The 16,263-nt window shown below is 38.1% G+C and overlaps 1 protein-coding gene across 3 annotated transcripts in view; it reads left to right on the top strand.

Annotated features, from left to right (window-relative positions):
- Positions 1 to 2,332: 2,332 nt before the first annotated feature.
- XPO1 (exportin 1) overlaps positions 2,333 to 16,263 on the top strand; it is a 43,225-nt gene continuing 29,294 nt past the window's right edge. Inside the window, exons 1-4 of one of the 3 annotated variants that reach the window (XM_082426552.1) lie at positions 2,333 to 3,107; positions 6,494 to 6,625; positions 11,163 to 11,264; positions 14,790 to 14,862. In XM_082426552.1, the coding sequence (XP_082282678.1) occupies positions 6,500 to 6,625; positions 11,163 to 11,264; positions 14,790 to 14,862 (301 nt within the window). In that variant the 5' untranslated portion in view covers positions 2,333 to 3,107; positions 6,494 to 6,499. Of the gene's footprint in view, positions 3,108 to 3,910; positions 3,930 to 6,493; positions 6,626 to 11,162; positions 11,265 to 12,385; positions 12,450 to 14,789; positions 14,863 to 16,263 lie in introns of those variants that run through there. The other 2 variants (XM_082426551.1, XM_082426553.1) reach the window with 2 other exon arrangements.

Genomic DNA, 16,263 nt, shown 5'->3' on the forward strand with positions numbered 1-16,263 from the left:
TTTCTCTTTTTTCTGATGAATGTTGTTTTGTGAGACAATGTGAACTAGTAAAAAGAACACAAACATGGGTTCTAAGTTGACTCAGATCCTGTGGGGTGGTGTGTACCTGTGTGTATGTGTAAGTATGCGTGATAGAGGGTGCGGGGAAGCAAGAGTGGGACCAGGAAAAGAGTAATTACCTCACAGGGTTGCTATAAGAATTCAGTGAAATACTGTACAGAAAGGTCTCTAACAGCCTGCTAGATAGCAGGCAGGCACTCAATACAGTTTACTTACATTTCCTTATTCATATCCCACTCCAAGGTTTGAAGTCTGTTTGATTCCAACAAATGAAGGCAATGAGAAAAGGATTAGAAATATGTCAAACCTGTGTTCTGAATTTGATTCTGAAAATACAGTGATCAAACATAATTATCTGCTCCTGTCACTTCTTTTTGCACTTTTTGGCTAACTCTAGGCAAAAACAATGGGCTAAATATTTACATCTGATTCACTATGGTCTGACAGATAAGACCTCCTAAGGGATATGATTTAAAGATGACATGAAAAGAGCCAAAGAAGGGGTCAGCAAACTGAGACAATTCGGACTTTACAATCCACAAAGTGCTTTATGAGTCGCACTGCTCCTTCTCATCTGCTTCACCCTTATATGGATGAGACAGGCATGGGTGATATCAGCGTCATTAAAATGGGTGACAAGGAAACTGAGGCCCAAAGAGGTGAAATGACTTGCCCAAGGTCACATTCTGAGCAGAGCCAGGTCTTATGCCCAGTTTGTATTCCTATTACTCTGCCATCTAAAAAAACCAGTGGCCTGTTTCAAGAGCTGAAAATGCGGAAGGAAAAACTTTTTAAAAAACAGGACAGCCCCACTTTTCCGGTAATAGAATGTAAGTATTCCAAATGATCAGTGTATATATCATATATATTATATATTTTGGTTTGATATTGTTCGGTTAGGCAATGAATAAAAATCTTAGGTCTGAAAGTAATCCAATATCATTTTGGTAAATCTATTGGAGGGTGAGGGAGTTATGCTTTGGTGTAAGCCTTTGTCCACTGTAAGTGAGGATTTGCTGAAGAAAATTGTGTTGATTTAATAAATCATTTATCAACCTCTTGGTGGCACAATGGGCCTACTAAACTTTGGTGGGCTGCTTGGTGTTTCTTCAGCAAAGAACAATCAGTAAAGCTTACTTGGAGGGGCACTTGGGGGCAAGAGAGGCAACCATATGAAGGGCCAAATGCATGCGACTTTCAAAGAAAATACTATTTGGTGATGATGAAGTATGCGAAGGGCAGCTATGCTGAAAGGAAAAACCGAGGGTAGGGGAAGATCAAGGGCAGTTGGCATGTAAGCTCACCCAGAAAAAACAGACGATGTTAAACCAATTACAGGGATTATAGCGTCTTAATTTTTAGGAAGGATCGGTTGTTAAAGAAGCCAAATTCCACCCTAGGGAGAAACCGAGTTACAATTTGAAGGAGACTTGCCCAAGAACTAGCTAAGTATCTTTCCCATGTCTCCGAGAAAATCACGAGGCGCCAAGAGTGCGCGCCCCACACCTCACCCCAACCTCTCAACATCTTGGACCCAAACCCAGGCCTCTAGAATGGATTAGAGAGGTCCGGGGCCTACAATTAGTTGGCCTCCGTTGTGTTCTTTTCGCTCCTTTTTTCCACCCCACCCTTCCCCGATTAAAAAAACAATTCGCTGTGCCCTCCCTTTTAGTAGCGCAGCCCCCATCAGAGGGGCGGGTCCCGATCCCGGCAGGCTCAGGCCCCGCAGGTTGGCGGGAGCCGGCGGGGGCGGGCCAGCGCGGGTCCGGGAGAAGCCGAGCGAAAGCAGGCTACCGCGCGCCGCGCTCAAACTCGCGCCACCACCAGCTCACGAGCTGCGCCCCACCCTCTCCGTCACCAAAGGCGCCCAGCCAATGAGCGGGCCGGAAAGGCCGGGCCTGCGGGCTAAACACTGGGAGGGGGAGCGACGGGAGGGGGCGGGAAGTCGAGGGCGGGCTATGTTTGATTGACAGCTCGCTCGAACCAATCCTCCGCGCGGCTTCTCTTCGCTCTCCTCTCTGCAGGGCTCAGCTCTTCGTCCCACCTCCTCCTCCTCCACCCTCCTCCTAGCTCCTTTGCGACCCGCCCCTCTTCCCCTCCCCCACTCTGCGGGCAAATAGCTGCTGGAAAGAGGCGGGGGACGAAGCGGCGGGCTTGTGTGGAGCCTTGAGGTGGGATTGACGGGCGATCTGGCCAATAGAAGGTAGGCTGATGGCGCGGCTGTGGCTGGAACCGGCCAATGGGCGGGCGGGCTGGGGGCGGAGGCCCAGGTTCCAAACGCTCCGCGGCGCCATGGGCTGAAAACTCAACCGAGATGGAATCTCCCAGTCTGAACCGGTTTCAACCGGTTCCGAGTTTGAGGCACTAGGAGGAGGGGGAGAAGCGGCTGCAGCGGCCGCGGCAGGAGCAGCGGGAGCTACAGCATCAGCAAGAGCAACAGTAGCTACAGCCCCGGCGGCGGTGCCTGTTCCAGTCTTTGCTGCTGCAGTCCGTGCAACCACCCAGAGGGGGAGGGGGGAACCACCAGTCGCTGAGGAGCAGGAGAAGGGGGGAAAGTTTAGGCGAGCCTGGGTGGGGGGGGCCCAGCGCCGGAGCCGCGTGAGAGAGGGAGCCGTATTTTGGTAGGGGGGAGTCGGACTGCAACTGGCAGCAGAGCGTCCCCCGGCCGTGTGGACTCTACAGCCCCTACTCCTGCCGCTCCTGCTGCCGCCTGTAGCTGGAGGGTCTCCCTGGGGCAGAATCTTTGGGACTTGACCCTGTTCCCCTCCCCCTTCCCTCACTCCCTAGCCAGGCGGGAGCATTTATTCCACAGATTAATTCCCCTTCTTTTTTTGGGGGGGGCGGGTGTGTGTATCGGGGGGAGGTGTCCCTGAAATAGTAAATATTGTTGAGCTTTTTTTGCCCTTATCCTCTTCGTTTTTTTAATTTCCTTTTTTAAGGTGGGAAAACTGTGAAACCCACCTTGATTTCCTCCCCTCTCCCCCCCCCATCCTCCCTCGCCCTAATCCCCCGACAAGGAAGGAAGAAGCAGTTGGTTCAATCTCTGGGTAAGTCGACTGTGTCTTCGGGGTCGAGGGTCGGGCGGCCGGGCGGGAGAAGGCTGGCGTGGGGCGCGGCGGCGGCCGCGGGAGGCGAACCGGGGAGGCGGCGGCGGGCCCACAGCAGAGCCTGCGATTGAATGGAGCCGCTTCTGCCGCTGGGGGATGGAGGCGGGGAGGTTGCCGCGGGAGGGGAGCGCTTGCTGGGTCATTCGCGTGTGCGGGTAGCGGTCGAGGAAGGCAAGGAGCATGATAGTGAAGTGGGGCCCGGCGCGGGGGTGGAAGGGCTTCCCCAGCCCCTTGGGTTGCGGAGAAGTTGGGGTGATTGCAGGAACATTTCTGTAAATTATTAGGAGTGGAAGTTTCCAGAAATATTTAGTGCAGCAGCATTGAAACGTCCGCCTGCATCACGTGGCCCCTCGGTGGAGAGCTTGGGATCGCGGGAGGGAGGGGCTCTTAAGTCCTTGCTCCTCCTGCAGGGAAACTCAGAATCTCTGGTTTTTTACAGAGTAGAATTAGAAGTAGGAAAGGTTAGTTGATTTTTCAGGGAACTGCAGATGAGGTTCCGTGCTGTAGTTTGTTTGGGGGGACTTGGGTGTGTAAAGTGATCGACTCATTTACTGCTGGCATTGTACAGTGGGTAATACCCTGATTCTCTTTCATTCCCATGTCTGAGTTTGGGGTGGGTGGGAGGAAGTGGTGTACTGGGGGAAGCATGAGAGATTTGCCCAGCCCGGACCTCCTCTGACCACGCAGAGGCCATGCTGCATAGAGAATGGGGCGGTGAACTTCAGGCGGCTGGTCTAAATGCCTTCTCCGAGTATGGGCGGGGTGAGTGCGTGCTCCAGTATGCTATAGTTAGAAGTGCTGCACATCGGTTCGGGTGGGAAGAGAGGGGAGGGCGGGCCTTAGTGAGGTGTGTTTCTACTGAATGAAGCAGGCAATTGCCCACACAATCTAAAGTAGCAGTCTTTCTCCTTGCAGCGACTTGTTTTTTGACCTGCTATGTAGTTACCATTAAGCAACGGTTATGATTTTCTGGTTTTTGGATGGGAGCTGGCAGTGTGTAGTTGCCTGCCTATTCAGTTTGAAGTGGCAGTGAAGGTATTTTGGTAGTCACTTGTAGAGTCACCACGTGGCTGGATAATACCTTATATTTGCTATACAGTGAGTGGAGTTTAGGATTGAGTGTCCCAAGGAGAAGGAAAAGCTTTTGTGGTTTCTTTCACCTCTCCCGCTATGGCTGTTTGCTGTCTGCCTGATTGTGTATCTTAAGCGCGTGGGACACTGCTGTTAGTGGAAAGAATGTTTTGGAAGCTATTTGATTTGGGAGACTAAATGTGCTTGGCATTGACTAGAAAGCCGCCATTTCTGTACTACGTACGGTTAGAGAATAGGTAGGTCATTTCGAAGATAGCCGCTAGTTTTAAGGGTGGCATACCCTGCTGTATTTAATACAAGCTTCTATTCTAAAACTGAGTTTTTTCCACAGGAATTTGTCTCATTTTTGTAAGGACAGTGTGCTTGAAAATGAAACTTTTTAGAGTCACTTTATTCTTTCTCGTTTTGGCTATTAAATTATGATAGGACGAAATAGGATAAAAGTTCGTTCAATTTTTAACCCCCCCAATCGAAAACATTTGATATATAGATCTTGGTTCTTTGTGGACATTGCTTTTGAGCCTCAATTTTTAAGATTGTTCTGATCCTTTGAAATTGTATGGCACTTGAATGGGGTAAATTTACACTTCCATTTGTGAAATATATATTTTCTTTTTCATATTAGTATTTAGATCAAAGATTGTGTATGTCAGGTATTTTGCATTAAAAATACATTTAATAACTGCTGTAGAAATTTTTGAAATCTCACTAGTTTTTACTGTCAACAGTGGATGGACTTAAGAGGAATAAAAATCCTCGAACTCATAATTTTTCAGTTTTACATTATATCTAACCTAACTGATCCTTCAGACTTTTACTTTGTTGTAACTGACATTATCGTTAAATAAAACATTTGACTTGAAATTGAAATTGCTGCCATTATTAACGTTTTTCAGCTGTTATAAAATAGACAAGAAATAACGCCTTTTTCCTAACAAGCTGCTTTGTCCAAACATAATGTAATCAAGTTAGCCACCCATTTCCTGATCTTGGAAGGTTAAGAGAGGGAGAAGTAGAGATGACCATCTGACCTTGTTGGGTCTAAGTACAGTAAACTAGGGTTACTTAACTCAAGGTTTCATGCATGGCTTTCATGGTGTCCTGAATCGTCTGTAATTGTATACAAAGTTGTGAATTTTTTTAATTGGGCAACAGCTGTCCTGTTCCTCTGATTGTGAGGCATCTTAACCCAAAAAAGTTTGAGGAGTGCTGATTTAGCCAGTCAGACTTAAGTGGCACTGGCTTTGAAGAAAAAGCAAAAGGAAAGATTTTTATAAGGCTGGGCAACAAGAATGTGCATGTGTGCCAGCACCTTGGAGTAGAACCTCTTAAAGGGGTACCATTGCATATGAACCAGTAGGTTTTAGCCAGTACATTACTTGAGGTGAAGAAGCTCATTTTTCTGTTATGGTAGAATTTGGTCTTATTTGGGAAATGGCAAGATTTTACAGCCTTTTGTTTTGCCATTCAGTACCTGGAAATTAAAAAAAAAATCTTGTTTGACATATTACCATAGTTTTTTTTCTAGACCATATATTCAAGGAGTTTGTACGCTTGTAATTTAAATCTCCAAATTCATTCAGGGATGAAAGAAACAAATATAGATGGTTTAATTGAGTGCAAAAGCTTAAATTCTATAGAGGCTAAAGGTACCAGATTTGTTAGACTTGTTAGCTAATCATTGCTATATATAGGAAAACTTTTATACCACATTTAATTTTTAGCGTCTTCAGTATATCTTAAAAATTAAGGTAACATGAAATGAGGGAAAGTGAGCTTTTACTGAACTAGAAGACCCTACTTGGGGCGGGGGGCAGGGATCCATTTGAACTCCATCTGTATTTACAATTTTCGAGATCCAGATTTTAAATTGTATCAGGTCTTAGGGCCATAAATTCTTTTTTTTTTTTTTTTTTTTTTTTTTAGGGCCATAAATTCTTTAATAATCATTTTTTAAATGGGTTAGGGTAACTTTATATACATGTTAGTAGAAAGAACAGTATGATTTTTCTGGGGTCTAAAAATAAAGTGGACCCTGATGATTAATGCAGTTGTGGAGTACCTAAGTAACTTCAGCATTTATTTGCTTTTACTATCTCAGTTGTTTAGGTAAAATCTCTGAAATACAAAGTAAAATATTTGTAAGAACATGGTTGAAGTAAAATAACTTGAGTAGAAACTTTGACAATATCAAAACTTCATAGGCGCCTTAAATTCTTTTTCTTTATTTTCAGTAATCTATGCCAGCAATTATGACAATGTTAGCAGACCATGCAGCTCGCCAGCTGCTTGATTTCAGCCAAAAACTGGATATCAACCTTTTAGACAACGTGGTGAATTGCTTATACCACGGAGAAGGAGCCCAGGTAAAGTAGCTGATCAAAACATTATTGCAGTGTAATAAAGTTGTTGAGTTTAGAATAAAATTTTAAATTACCACCTTTTTAAAAAGTATCCCATAGTTTGTATTAAATTGGAATTATATATTAATTCGGAGAGGTGGTCTGGAGAAAGAAATTGCATTATATTTTGAAATGGTTTATTAGTGGGATATTTTGGAGTATTATTATTATACTTGTTCTGTTCTTCAGCAGCCTTTACCCTATTTAATAAAAGATACAGCCCAATGTATTAAATGTTTTGTAGATATTAAAAGGTTTTATGTCCCTTATATATTTAATGTATTTGGAGTTAATATGAGTCTTCTGTTTTTGAAACATTTAAATTGCAGAAGTACTTCACAGATAAAACTTCTTTTAAATATCCCACAATACCAAGTATCTTTACATTATTTGAATTTTAGCACTTGTAAAAGTGATACTGTTAAAATAGGAAATTATCTTACACTTAATCTATGTTTTGATCAGTTTAAGGTTTGGGGGTTTTTTTAAAAAAAACAGGAATGTTTGGAAATTTAAAAATTTTTTTATGGTACAAGAAACTGGACAATCTTGAATCTGCACCCTGCGGACCTAATAATGTAAAGTTTTAAACGAGTAAAAGTTTCTGTTCCTGGATTTTAAAAATCTTATAAGGTGACGTGACAGATATCTTACTAGTAAAATTTTTTTGCCAAAAAGTGCATTTCTGGTAGATAATGTATCTTGAAGCTATTAATTTATATCTGCATAGTTAAACCCTGGCTGCTTTCATACTTTTTAGAAACCTCTGAAAGGTGGATATAGTAGTATCTTTTATAGATAGTCCAAAAAAACATGATGTATAAATATTAGCAAGTGCATAAGTATTTCTATTCCCTTCTGAAATCTAACATTGGTTTCACTATAATAAAGAAAAAATTTAAAGGGAAAAAGGGCCATGAAAGTTGTATGAGTGGATAAAATTACAGTGATTTTGTAAGCTTGTTAGTACAGTTTTATATTCCTAGGCGCTTTCGATCAGTGTTCTTGTCTCCAAAAGCATTCCTGAAAAAGCATCCGTATTTACTACACATACCATACATTGAATATGGAGCTTTAAGCTCCATTTCATCCCAGCATGGATGTATGGAAAGCAGCTGCTTTTGGAAGAAAGTATGACAGTAAGGTTGAAATGCATGAGGTAGGGTTGGGCTCAACTTTGACTATATTAGAAGCATAAGTCTATAAGCCATTAGAAAGATTGGCATTTAATTTTATCACATCATTAAGCTGCCACTGCTCTTTAGTCTTCATTTTTAACCTGGTTCACAGCATCTGAAAGTATGATGACTAAATAGACTAGTGTTCTAGGCTTATAACAGAAGTAATTATGAAGACTATGTTGTAATACTGCTTTAGTAATGTTTCACAGTGTCGAGATTTAATGATTTGTTTTAAATTTGACTTTTGAATAAAGACTAGATTTAGAAAAGTGTTTACAGATATTTTCCATTTATGAAGACAAAGTTAACTTTCCCAAAACTAAGAATTTTATGTCTAGTTAGATTTCTCATGGGACAAGTCAATTGCATAAAGAATAATCAGTAAGTTGGTATTTGTTATAGATAAGGGAACAGGCTTAGAGCTTAAAGGCAGTTAAGAACCCCTTTTCTGAAAGTGATATCTTTACACTTCCTTGTTCAATTTTTTATATACCACTTCTTGGGGGTTTTATTTTGAATAAAAAGTTGAAGGTTGCAGTGGAAAACATGTTTTTAGTGTTAGATGTCTTAAATTTATTCCAGTAAGTTTTCTAGTCATTCCTCTAGAGTCTCATCTACGAAGTGTTACCTACCTTGCAAGAGACTGGAGGATTAGTGATGAGGTTTTGTAAAGCACCTGTTAGCGGTGACTGCTATTTAGGAGCCATTCTGTTTAAAGGGTACTTTGAAAGTATAATGAAGAAGATTTCACATATGTGATGTAAACTCATTGTTTTAAAATATGGTTTGGTGGGGAGTTTTTGTTTGGTTTTGGTCTGTCATAAAATATATACTTAAAATAGCAAGTAAAAATTATGCTAATTAAGCTTTCAAACTCACCTGTATGTAGCCTAACTTTTTTGAAAAGGATTACGTAACTTTGGAGAGGAAGGAATTATTAGAAGGGTGGCCTTTAATCTGTAGGTAGAACTTTTGCCTAGATGGGTAGTATAGTAGAATAATTAGCACTGTAATATTAGGACTACCTTCTGTTATAAACATTTTTCTATTTTTAGCCAAGTAGGACGCCAGGGAAACAAAAATGTTGGAGTTGGGTGTTTTCTCCAGTACTGTGTTAAGTGTCTTGAACTCTTTTATCTATTGCTTAGCAACTAAAATACTTTCACCATTCAGTTAGTAACACAGGGAGATGCCAGATTTTCTCTCTCTTTGGTTTCCCTTTGTGCCTTTTTTAACCCCTCCTGGGGTTTTAAGTTAATAAAAGAATATATTTTTTTAAAAAAGAAAAGGATATATTACGTAAGGACAGTGGGATTAAGACAAATTTTAAAAAGGATGCAAATACTAGCAATAACTTTAGAGAGTAAAATTACAACAAAAAGGATGACTGAAAAGGAAGAAACGTGATTTATGGGGAGATTGAAATGAATGGTGATAGTGTGGGAACTATTCATTTATGTGTAGAATGCTCATCACTTCAAAAAACCTGATAAAGTTGTATCTTGACCAAATAACTTTTACTAGGCATGGATCTTTGATGTACCTTATCCTCTTAATATTTGTTACTATTTTATATGCAAGTCTCTATCTAGTTAGATATTCTCAGGAAGAGAATCAAAACACTGCTAAAATGGGCTTTGGCGGTAAATAATTCACATCACCATTCTTTCTACCTTTTGTTGGTTGGTTATTATATGATACAATTACAACCCTTTAAAGAAGTAAAATAAAAAATGTGTAGTTGTATTTCAAGACTTCACACACTTGCTCTAATCCCAGGCCCTTAGGGTGGAACCCAGGCACCTTATTTTTCTTTCAAGTTCCAAAGTGTTTCTGGTCTTATTGTCAGGATACAGAACCATTACCTAATTTAGTGGGTGTGTATTTGTCAACTTTTTAAACAATAAGCAGTGTATAAAAGCCACAAGAGAAAAATGATTTTTTTTGTAAATTGGAATAAAAGCCAACTTAAAGATTATGAGGTGTCTGTGTCAGAGATGGTTTAAATAAGAATGCTTTTCTCCCCCCCTCCCTTTTGATGCCTCCTCGTTTATAACCCATAGAATCAAACACTTGATCAAGTAAATGATCTAACAGAAGGATAATTGCCGAATTTTAAAACCATAAAATTTTACTCTTTGGTTACAACATGTGATAGAAATAGGTAAAAGTTAATTAGGGAGGATCCAGTTGAGCTACAAAACAGCCTTTAAAGGTGAAAAAGATTAAGCGGTTGCTTCCTGAAAAGAATTAATAGACTTATCAGCCTTTGGTAAAATGTAGTGTTCATGTCGTATGAAAAACTAACAGTTAAAATGAAGAAACTAGGTAATGTCAACATGGCTAGATCTTTAAAACTGTCAATTGTCAATCATATCTCAGTGAAGCCGAGGGAAAGAAACTATGTCAAATGGAAAGAGCAAACTGCAGAAGAATTTCTACAGTATACTATTTATATAAAATTTAGTAACCACACAACTATATTTATGAAATTCATACACATGCTGTGAAATACAGACAGGAAAAGACACCAAAGTCATGAAAGTGATTATCTCTAAAGAAGGAACAAAGGAAGGAAATGGCGCTGAAGAAAGGTACAAAGTTCCATAAGTTTTAGATCTTATGTTTAAAAGAAAAACAGACAAGTGCAGCAAACTCTTAACATCTGTTAATTCTAGATGGTTTCATAGGTTTAAATATTCTGGGTTTGCATATTAGAAATACAAAAGCAAAAAAAAATTTTCAAAATAAGCTAGGATTTAATATATGAAATTAAAGGATTTTCAGAGACAAAGGTGTGTTTACAATAAACTGAAGATACTGCTTTAAAAGGGTCTTAATGTTTTATGTGTATCAACAGGTATTAGAGAGTTGTAGACTTACTTAGACCTAGCTTTTATCTGTCTCCCATGAAATATAATTTTATAGATAAAGTTTGTTAAAGATATCTTGGTGACTCTTATAAACCAGAGTATACCATTACATAACTTACCTAAGTAGATGTGAATTTTTATATGTTGCTTTTGGTTGATTGTGTGCTGAGAACCCCTTTATGTCGCAGTAGATAATTGATTGAATTTAAGTTCAGTTTTGAGAATACCAAATAAAGCAAATTAGGGGGGAAAAAACTTTTCTGTTTCAAAAGAATGTACCCATTCTTAATTGAAGTTGATAATGGACACATATTTATTTCTATAAGGACTAGTTTCTTGAGTATTTCTGAAAGTTGATAAAATCACTGTCATATTAGGATTTGTGCCTTACTCAATACCATTCGAAAGAACAAGTTAGCTTAAAACTCTTTTTGTATACTATTTTAGCAAAGAATGGCTCAAGAAGTACTGACACATTTAAAGGAGCATCCTGATGCATGGACAAGAGTCGACACAATTTTGGAATTTTCACAGAATATGAACACGAAAGTAAGCAAGTGGTGGTTTTTAAATCCATTATTTCTTCTTTTCTTCCAGTCATAAACTTTGAGGAAGGTATCTCATTTTTAGTATTAGCATTTGTTATCTCAAATCATTTAATAATGTTAACTTATTTCAAAATTTAGTCTTAAACATAGAATTAATTCTTGCAAATAGTCCTAAGAATTATAAATGAAGTTTTGAAATTGGGACTAGTATGCAAGGTGGCTTTTTTTTTTGTTGTTTGGGGGTTTTTTTTTGTTGTTTTTTTTTTCTTTTTTCTTTTTAGAATATGTGTACAGATCTCAGCATAAATTCTGAATGTTATTCAGAGATGAAACATAACATCAGAGGAATTATTTTGGGCAAGTAATCAATATAACACAGGCTAGGCACCTCCAAAACAAAGTTGTGTGGGCAGCGTAAAACCCTACTCCATGGTACCAATGCTTTTAATGGGACAGCACTCAGTTTTTATTTGCAATTGAAAATGTTATCATTTGGGTCCTTTTTTCTTAAGTTTGAACAGAAGGGTTGATCAAAATGTGTTTTGACTGTTTAGGCTTGATGATTCACACTTCTCTTTAAACTGCCTTAAAGTAGTAAAATACCATGCATGGCATTCTGTTTAAATACACACAAGGTTTCCACTTGGTATACATTGTGTTAAAACAGAAAGTAGCCATGTTCACCTCTGTTTCTGAAATCAGACTGTGTTAATTAACAGTTTTAAAATATTAACTAGTTTTGACATCTTATAAATTTTAGGGCAAAAATACAGTCCAGAACTTCCTCAAAGTGCTAACCTTAAGTAACATAACAGTGTTTGCCTGTTTGCTTGCCTGGTAAATTTTGCTTTTTATACTGACAGACATTACTAATGTTTAAGTTGATTTATCAACAGTATTTTTAAAAACTCAAATTTGTCTTGTGAAAAATGAGATGATTAGAGGAACAGAAAGAAAGCAACAGGTAAAGAATTCTTCCATTTACATAAATTACAAATGATTTGGTGCTAAATTTATGCACTATGACATTTGGCTTTTATGCAATCATTTTTTTTTCTTTAAAGATGTTAACACTACCTGATATTAATCATAATGTTCCATTATGTTGATTGCTTGTAATAGGAAGAAAAGGGGTGTCTTCCTGTGCAACTGACACAGCTAGGCTTTGACGGCAGGCCTCCACAAGGTCTACCCTTTTGATTCCCTTTAACTGAATTCTGTTCATCAATTGTTTTTGTTTCATGGGCGGTGGGAGGGGAAAGGGGAATTCAATGCGTAAAATAAGTATTTCTAAGGGCTCAGTAGAAATTTCTGCCATAGGGATCATTTCATGCATTTATTTTTTTCATTTAGTCTTTGCTGTTCTCTGTCCCTCATCTTCATAACTCAGCAGTGGATTTCTCAAGTCCTGAGGTGTAAAGCAGAAACTTAATACTTCAGAATGATATTTGGATTATTTATGTATATTTCCAAAGTAGTTATTTATCATTGGCCCTCAGATTTGGCTATCACTTCAGATTTTTTAATCAAAATACTCCTTTTCAAAGAAATGTGAATTCTCACCATGTGTAGAGTCTTAATGTCTAGGAGAGATTGGGTTTTAGGGTACTATGTTGGTGATCTGTGTATTCCTTTGAACTAATTAGTGAAAAGCTTTTATTGGGCTTCCTGCCTCAGACCTGTTTGCAGAAAGATGAAAAGATGAATTGTATCTTCAGCAAGCTTGTGCTACTTTTTTACAGTTGGAGAAAGGCCTAGAGGTTAGTAAATAGGTAATTTAGGTAACAGTATCAGATATAAAGGCAGAAGTAAATAAATGCAACAATGAAGGGGGGGATATCCTTCAATTAAAAAGGGTAGGCTGAAAATACATTGGCTAAATATGGTTATCATTAAGATTAGTACTTCTTAACTGGTGTATTTATGGTGGGTTTTGTGTCTTAGTTTCTTAAAGATCTTTGTAATTGGTTGAGAATTAGCAAGAGGGTATATACTCCATGTAGTAAGAAGTGCATTTGTTTTGACTTAGTAAAACTTTTGATACTCTGATTTCATGCCTTTAAAATTAATTTAAAGCAAGTTTAGGGCAGTATGTTTTTAAAAGTTAATTTAGAATTTTAGTCAATGAGAAACTTACCTTTTTTGTTTATTTACATTTGTCTGAAACTTAGATCTATAAAGAGAGGTAAATGAACAGGAAAGAAAGCTTCACCATTTACTGCTGATTATGAAACTTTTTAATGGCATCAAATTTATAATTTGTAATTTCAGAATTTTGCTTTGGCCTTGTTTTTATTTTTGAAGTCTTTTTAAGGAATGTTCTGCAAATGTAGGATTTGGGTTGAAATGGCAAATTTTTCCTAAAAAGTACGAAATGTTAAAAATGAAAGAAAACAGCAAAAACACTGTTTGAGCACAATGTAGTTTGGGACAGTCTATATTGTGCTTTGGATAAAGTGTGCATTCACATGATCCCTTTGGTTGAAATACTAATGCTCCTATTTTATTGTGTGATGACTAACCATTTTAAAGATGAACTCTTATTCTCAGCCAAAACTTGCAATCTGAGGTTATATATCTATATATGAATGAGTTTACCTTTCAGGTATTATAGCTGATTCTTCCCTAATTCAACCGGTTGAAGCATACCACAACAGTTTTGACCCTTTTCTTCCTCCTGTCTATCCACACTAATTGGTCATGGTAATGATTTTGGGTAGTAACTCCTGTAGCCTTGTAAATTGTTATAAATATTGTTGACTATTTAGAGTGAGTAATCAACAGGAGGGACAAAATGGCTTGAAAGTGGTATTTGTATTTATTAACTTTCTTACATTTTTAGTTATCATTTTTATAGTTGGAAGGAATACCTGAAAGGTAGATACAGATTGCAACATTCATTTGTGTATTATTTTGACTGTGCACAAAAGTTTATCTTTAAATTAGTAGAAATAGCAACTATAAGGGTGGGGTAAAAATTTAAAATTAAACCCGTGGGCTGTCTTGCTGCTCCTTAAGTAACACACCAGTGATGTTTGTAAACACTTTCTGTAGAAAGTATCTGTGACAATACTTTAATACTTGGCCAAGAGCTTACAACTCCTAGAAGATGGTAGGAAGCTTGAGAGCATCCAAGCTGCTAAATTCTTAGGAGCCTGGTCGTGTTAAAGTACGTGAGCCTATAAGCAGTCATTTATGCTGTGAATTCGTATCTGGCTGCTACTTTTCCTTCTACAGACTAAGCCCATTTGGCCGCTAAGGGCTTTTTATTTGGTTCTTCCTCCTGGTGTGAGCATGTATAAACAGCAGGACGTTAAATAGAGTAGTAAACAATAAAGTGAGGAAAATGCATGAAAACTCAGTATATGGGCAAATAGATCCTTGTTTAATATATGTAATTAAACTTGGTAGCATAATGTTTTTGAAACTTTAGATGTAAATGTGTGAATGTCTGTCCATTTGTGAATCCTGGAAATTGCCAGTCTTACAGCAATATATTCACATGCTTCTATTCTCCAATTTTCAGTATTATGGACTACAAATTTTGGAAAATGTGATAAAAACAAGGTGGAAGATTCTTCCAAGGAACCAATGTGAAGGTAGGAAAGTGTTTTTAAAGAATTGTAGATTCAGAATTTTATTACTCTTGGCATTTTTATTATAGTTGAGTATTGGACAGGAGGAATGTGTTGAATCTTTGGTAGTTTATTATGCTCTAATGGATTACTGCTTTCATCATGTTGCAAGGCAGGTTCTGTTTATATTTGGGGGCAGGGGAAGAATAAGGTTTTATCTTTGGGGGAAAGCAGAAACCAGACTGGTCAAACTTTCTACAGTAAATATTGTGGTGAAAAATTTGTATCAACTTATAGTTAATCTGGACCATGTTTGAAATGAATGAAATTTGAATATGTGCTCTTATGTATTGTTTTAAATTCATCACACAGTAACAAGTAATGAGTACTGTAATACAAGGAATAACATATAAATATAACAGCAAAGGAAAAAACAAGTTTTAAAAATCAAGACGTTAGCTTTTTAAATTCTGGGCATACCGTATAAGAGGTTGGCTTCTAAAATAAGGAAAGATCAAAAAATGAAGATGTGGTGATGCCTGGTATTAATATTTTTACTTTTTCCTTTGTCACTACCTCAATAAAAGTAGGCATGGTTTAAGAAACATGGGGCAAAGTTAGTCTCTTGGAATTCTTTAATGCAGTTCCTTCCAGTTTTCACATACTGCCTTATTATCTACTTTGTTACTTGTTTAATCTCTAAAAAATAAAGAGAGAAGTCTGGATTTTAAAATGGGGTTATACTACTTTTGGTAGCGTTTTTTCCTATTAAATTATGTCCCCTTTCTTTGACTGTTGCTCTTTAAGATTTGTCTTTACCTGCTTTCTCATGTCATCTTTATGGTGGAATAGCGAGCGACCTAGATTTACTCAGTCTGACTTAAATCTTGACATCTTTCTAGCACGTTTAGAGGTCAGTGGGACAATTTTTAATGGCAATATCCCTAATACACCATAAACTGTGAATTAAGAATGATAGTGTGGGAGGAAATAGTGCCCCCCCCTGCCCCCCACCCCCCGCAAAGAGGTTCCTGTTTCTTTAAATGTTTTTATTTTGGTTTGAAACCATTTTAGATCACATTCTGTGCCTTTCTCAGAAATTATTAAGTACAGTTTGACTCTGGCCCAAATAGATCCTTTGTACTTCATCACTACTTTTAGGGACCTTAGGTGCAGTCCTGGTTCCTTTACTACTGTTGTTTTATACTTGTGGTTTGAGCCTCAAATTTAACTTTGGCTGTGGCTTACCATACCAACAAAAAAGTGTGTAATATTTTACTTCAGTGCCATTTTACTATAGTAAGTCCCTCTTTAATTTCTAAACACATAGACCTCTGCTTCTTATTACATAAGGATTGTGCTAGATGATCCTCCCAAATTATTTTCCAGCTATAAAATTAAATGATTTAAAATTATACTAGCTTA

This window comes from Balaenoptera physalus, assembly GCF_965194825.1.
Source record: "Balaenoptera physalus genome assembly, chromosome: 15".
Lineage (NCBI taxonomy): Eukaryota > Metazoa > Chordata > Mammalia > Artiodactyla > Balaenopteridae > Balaenoptera > Balaenoptera physalus.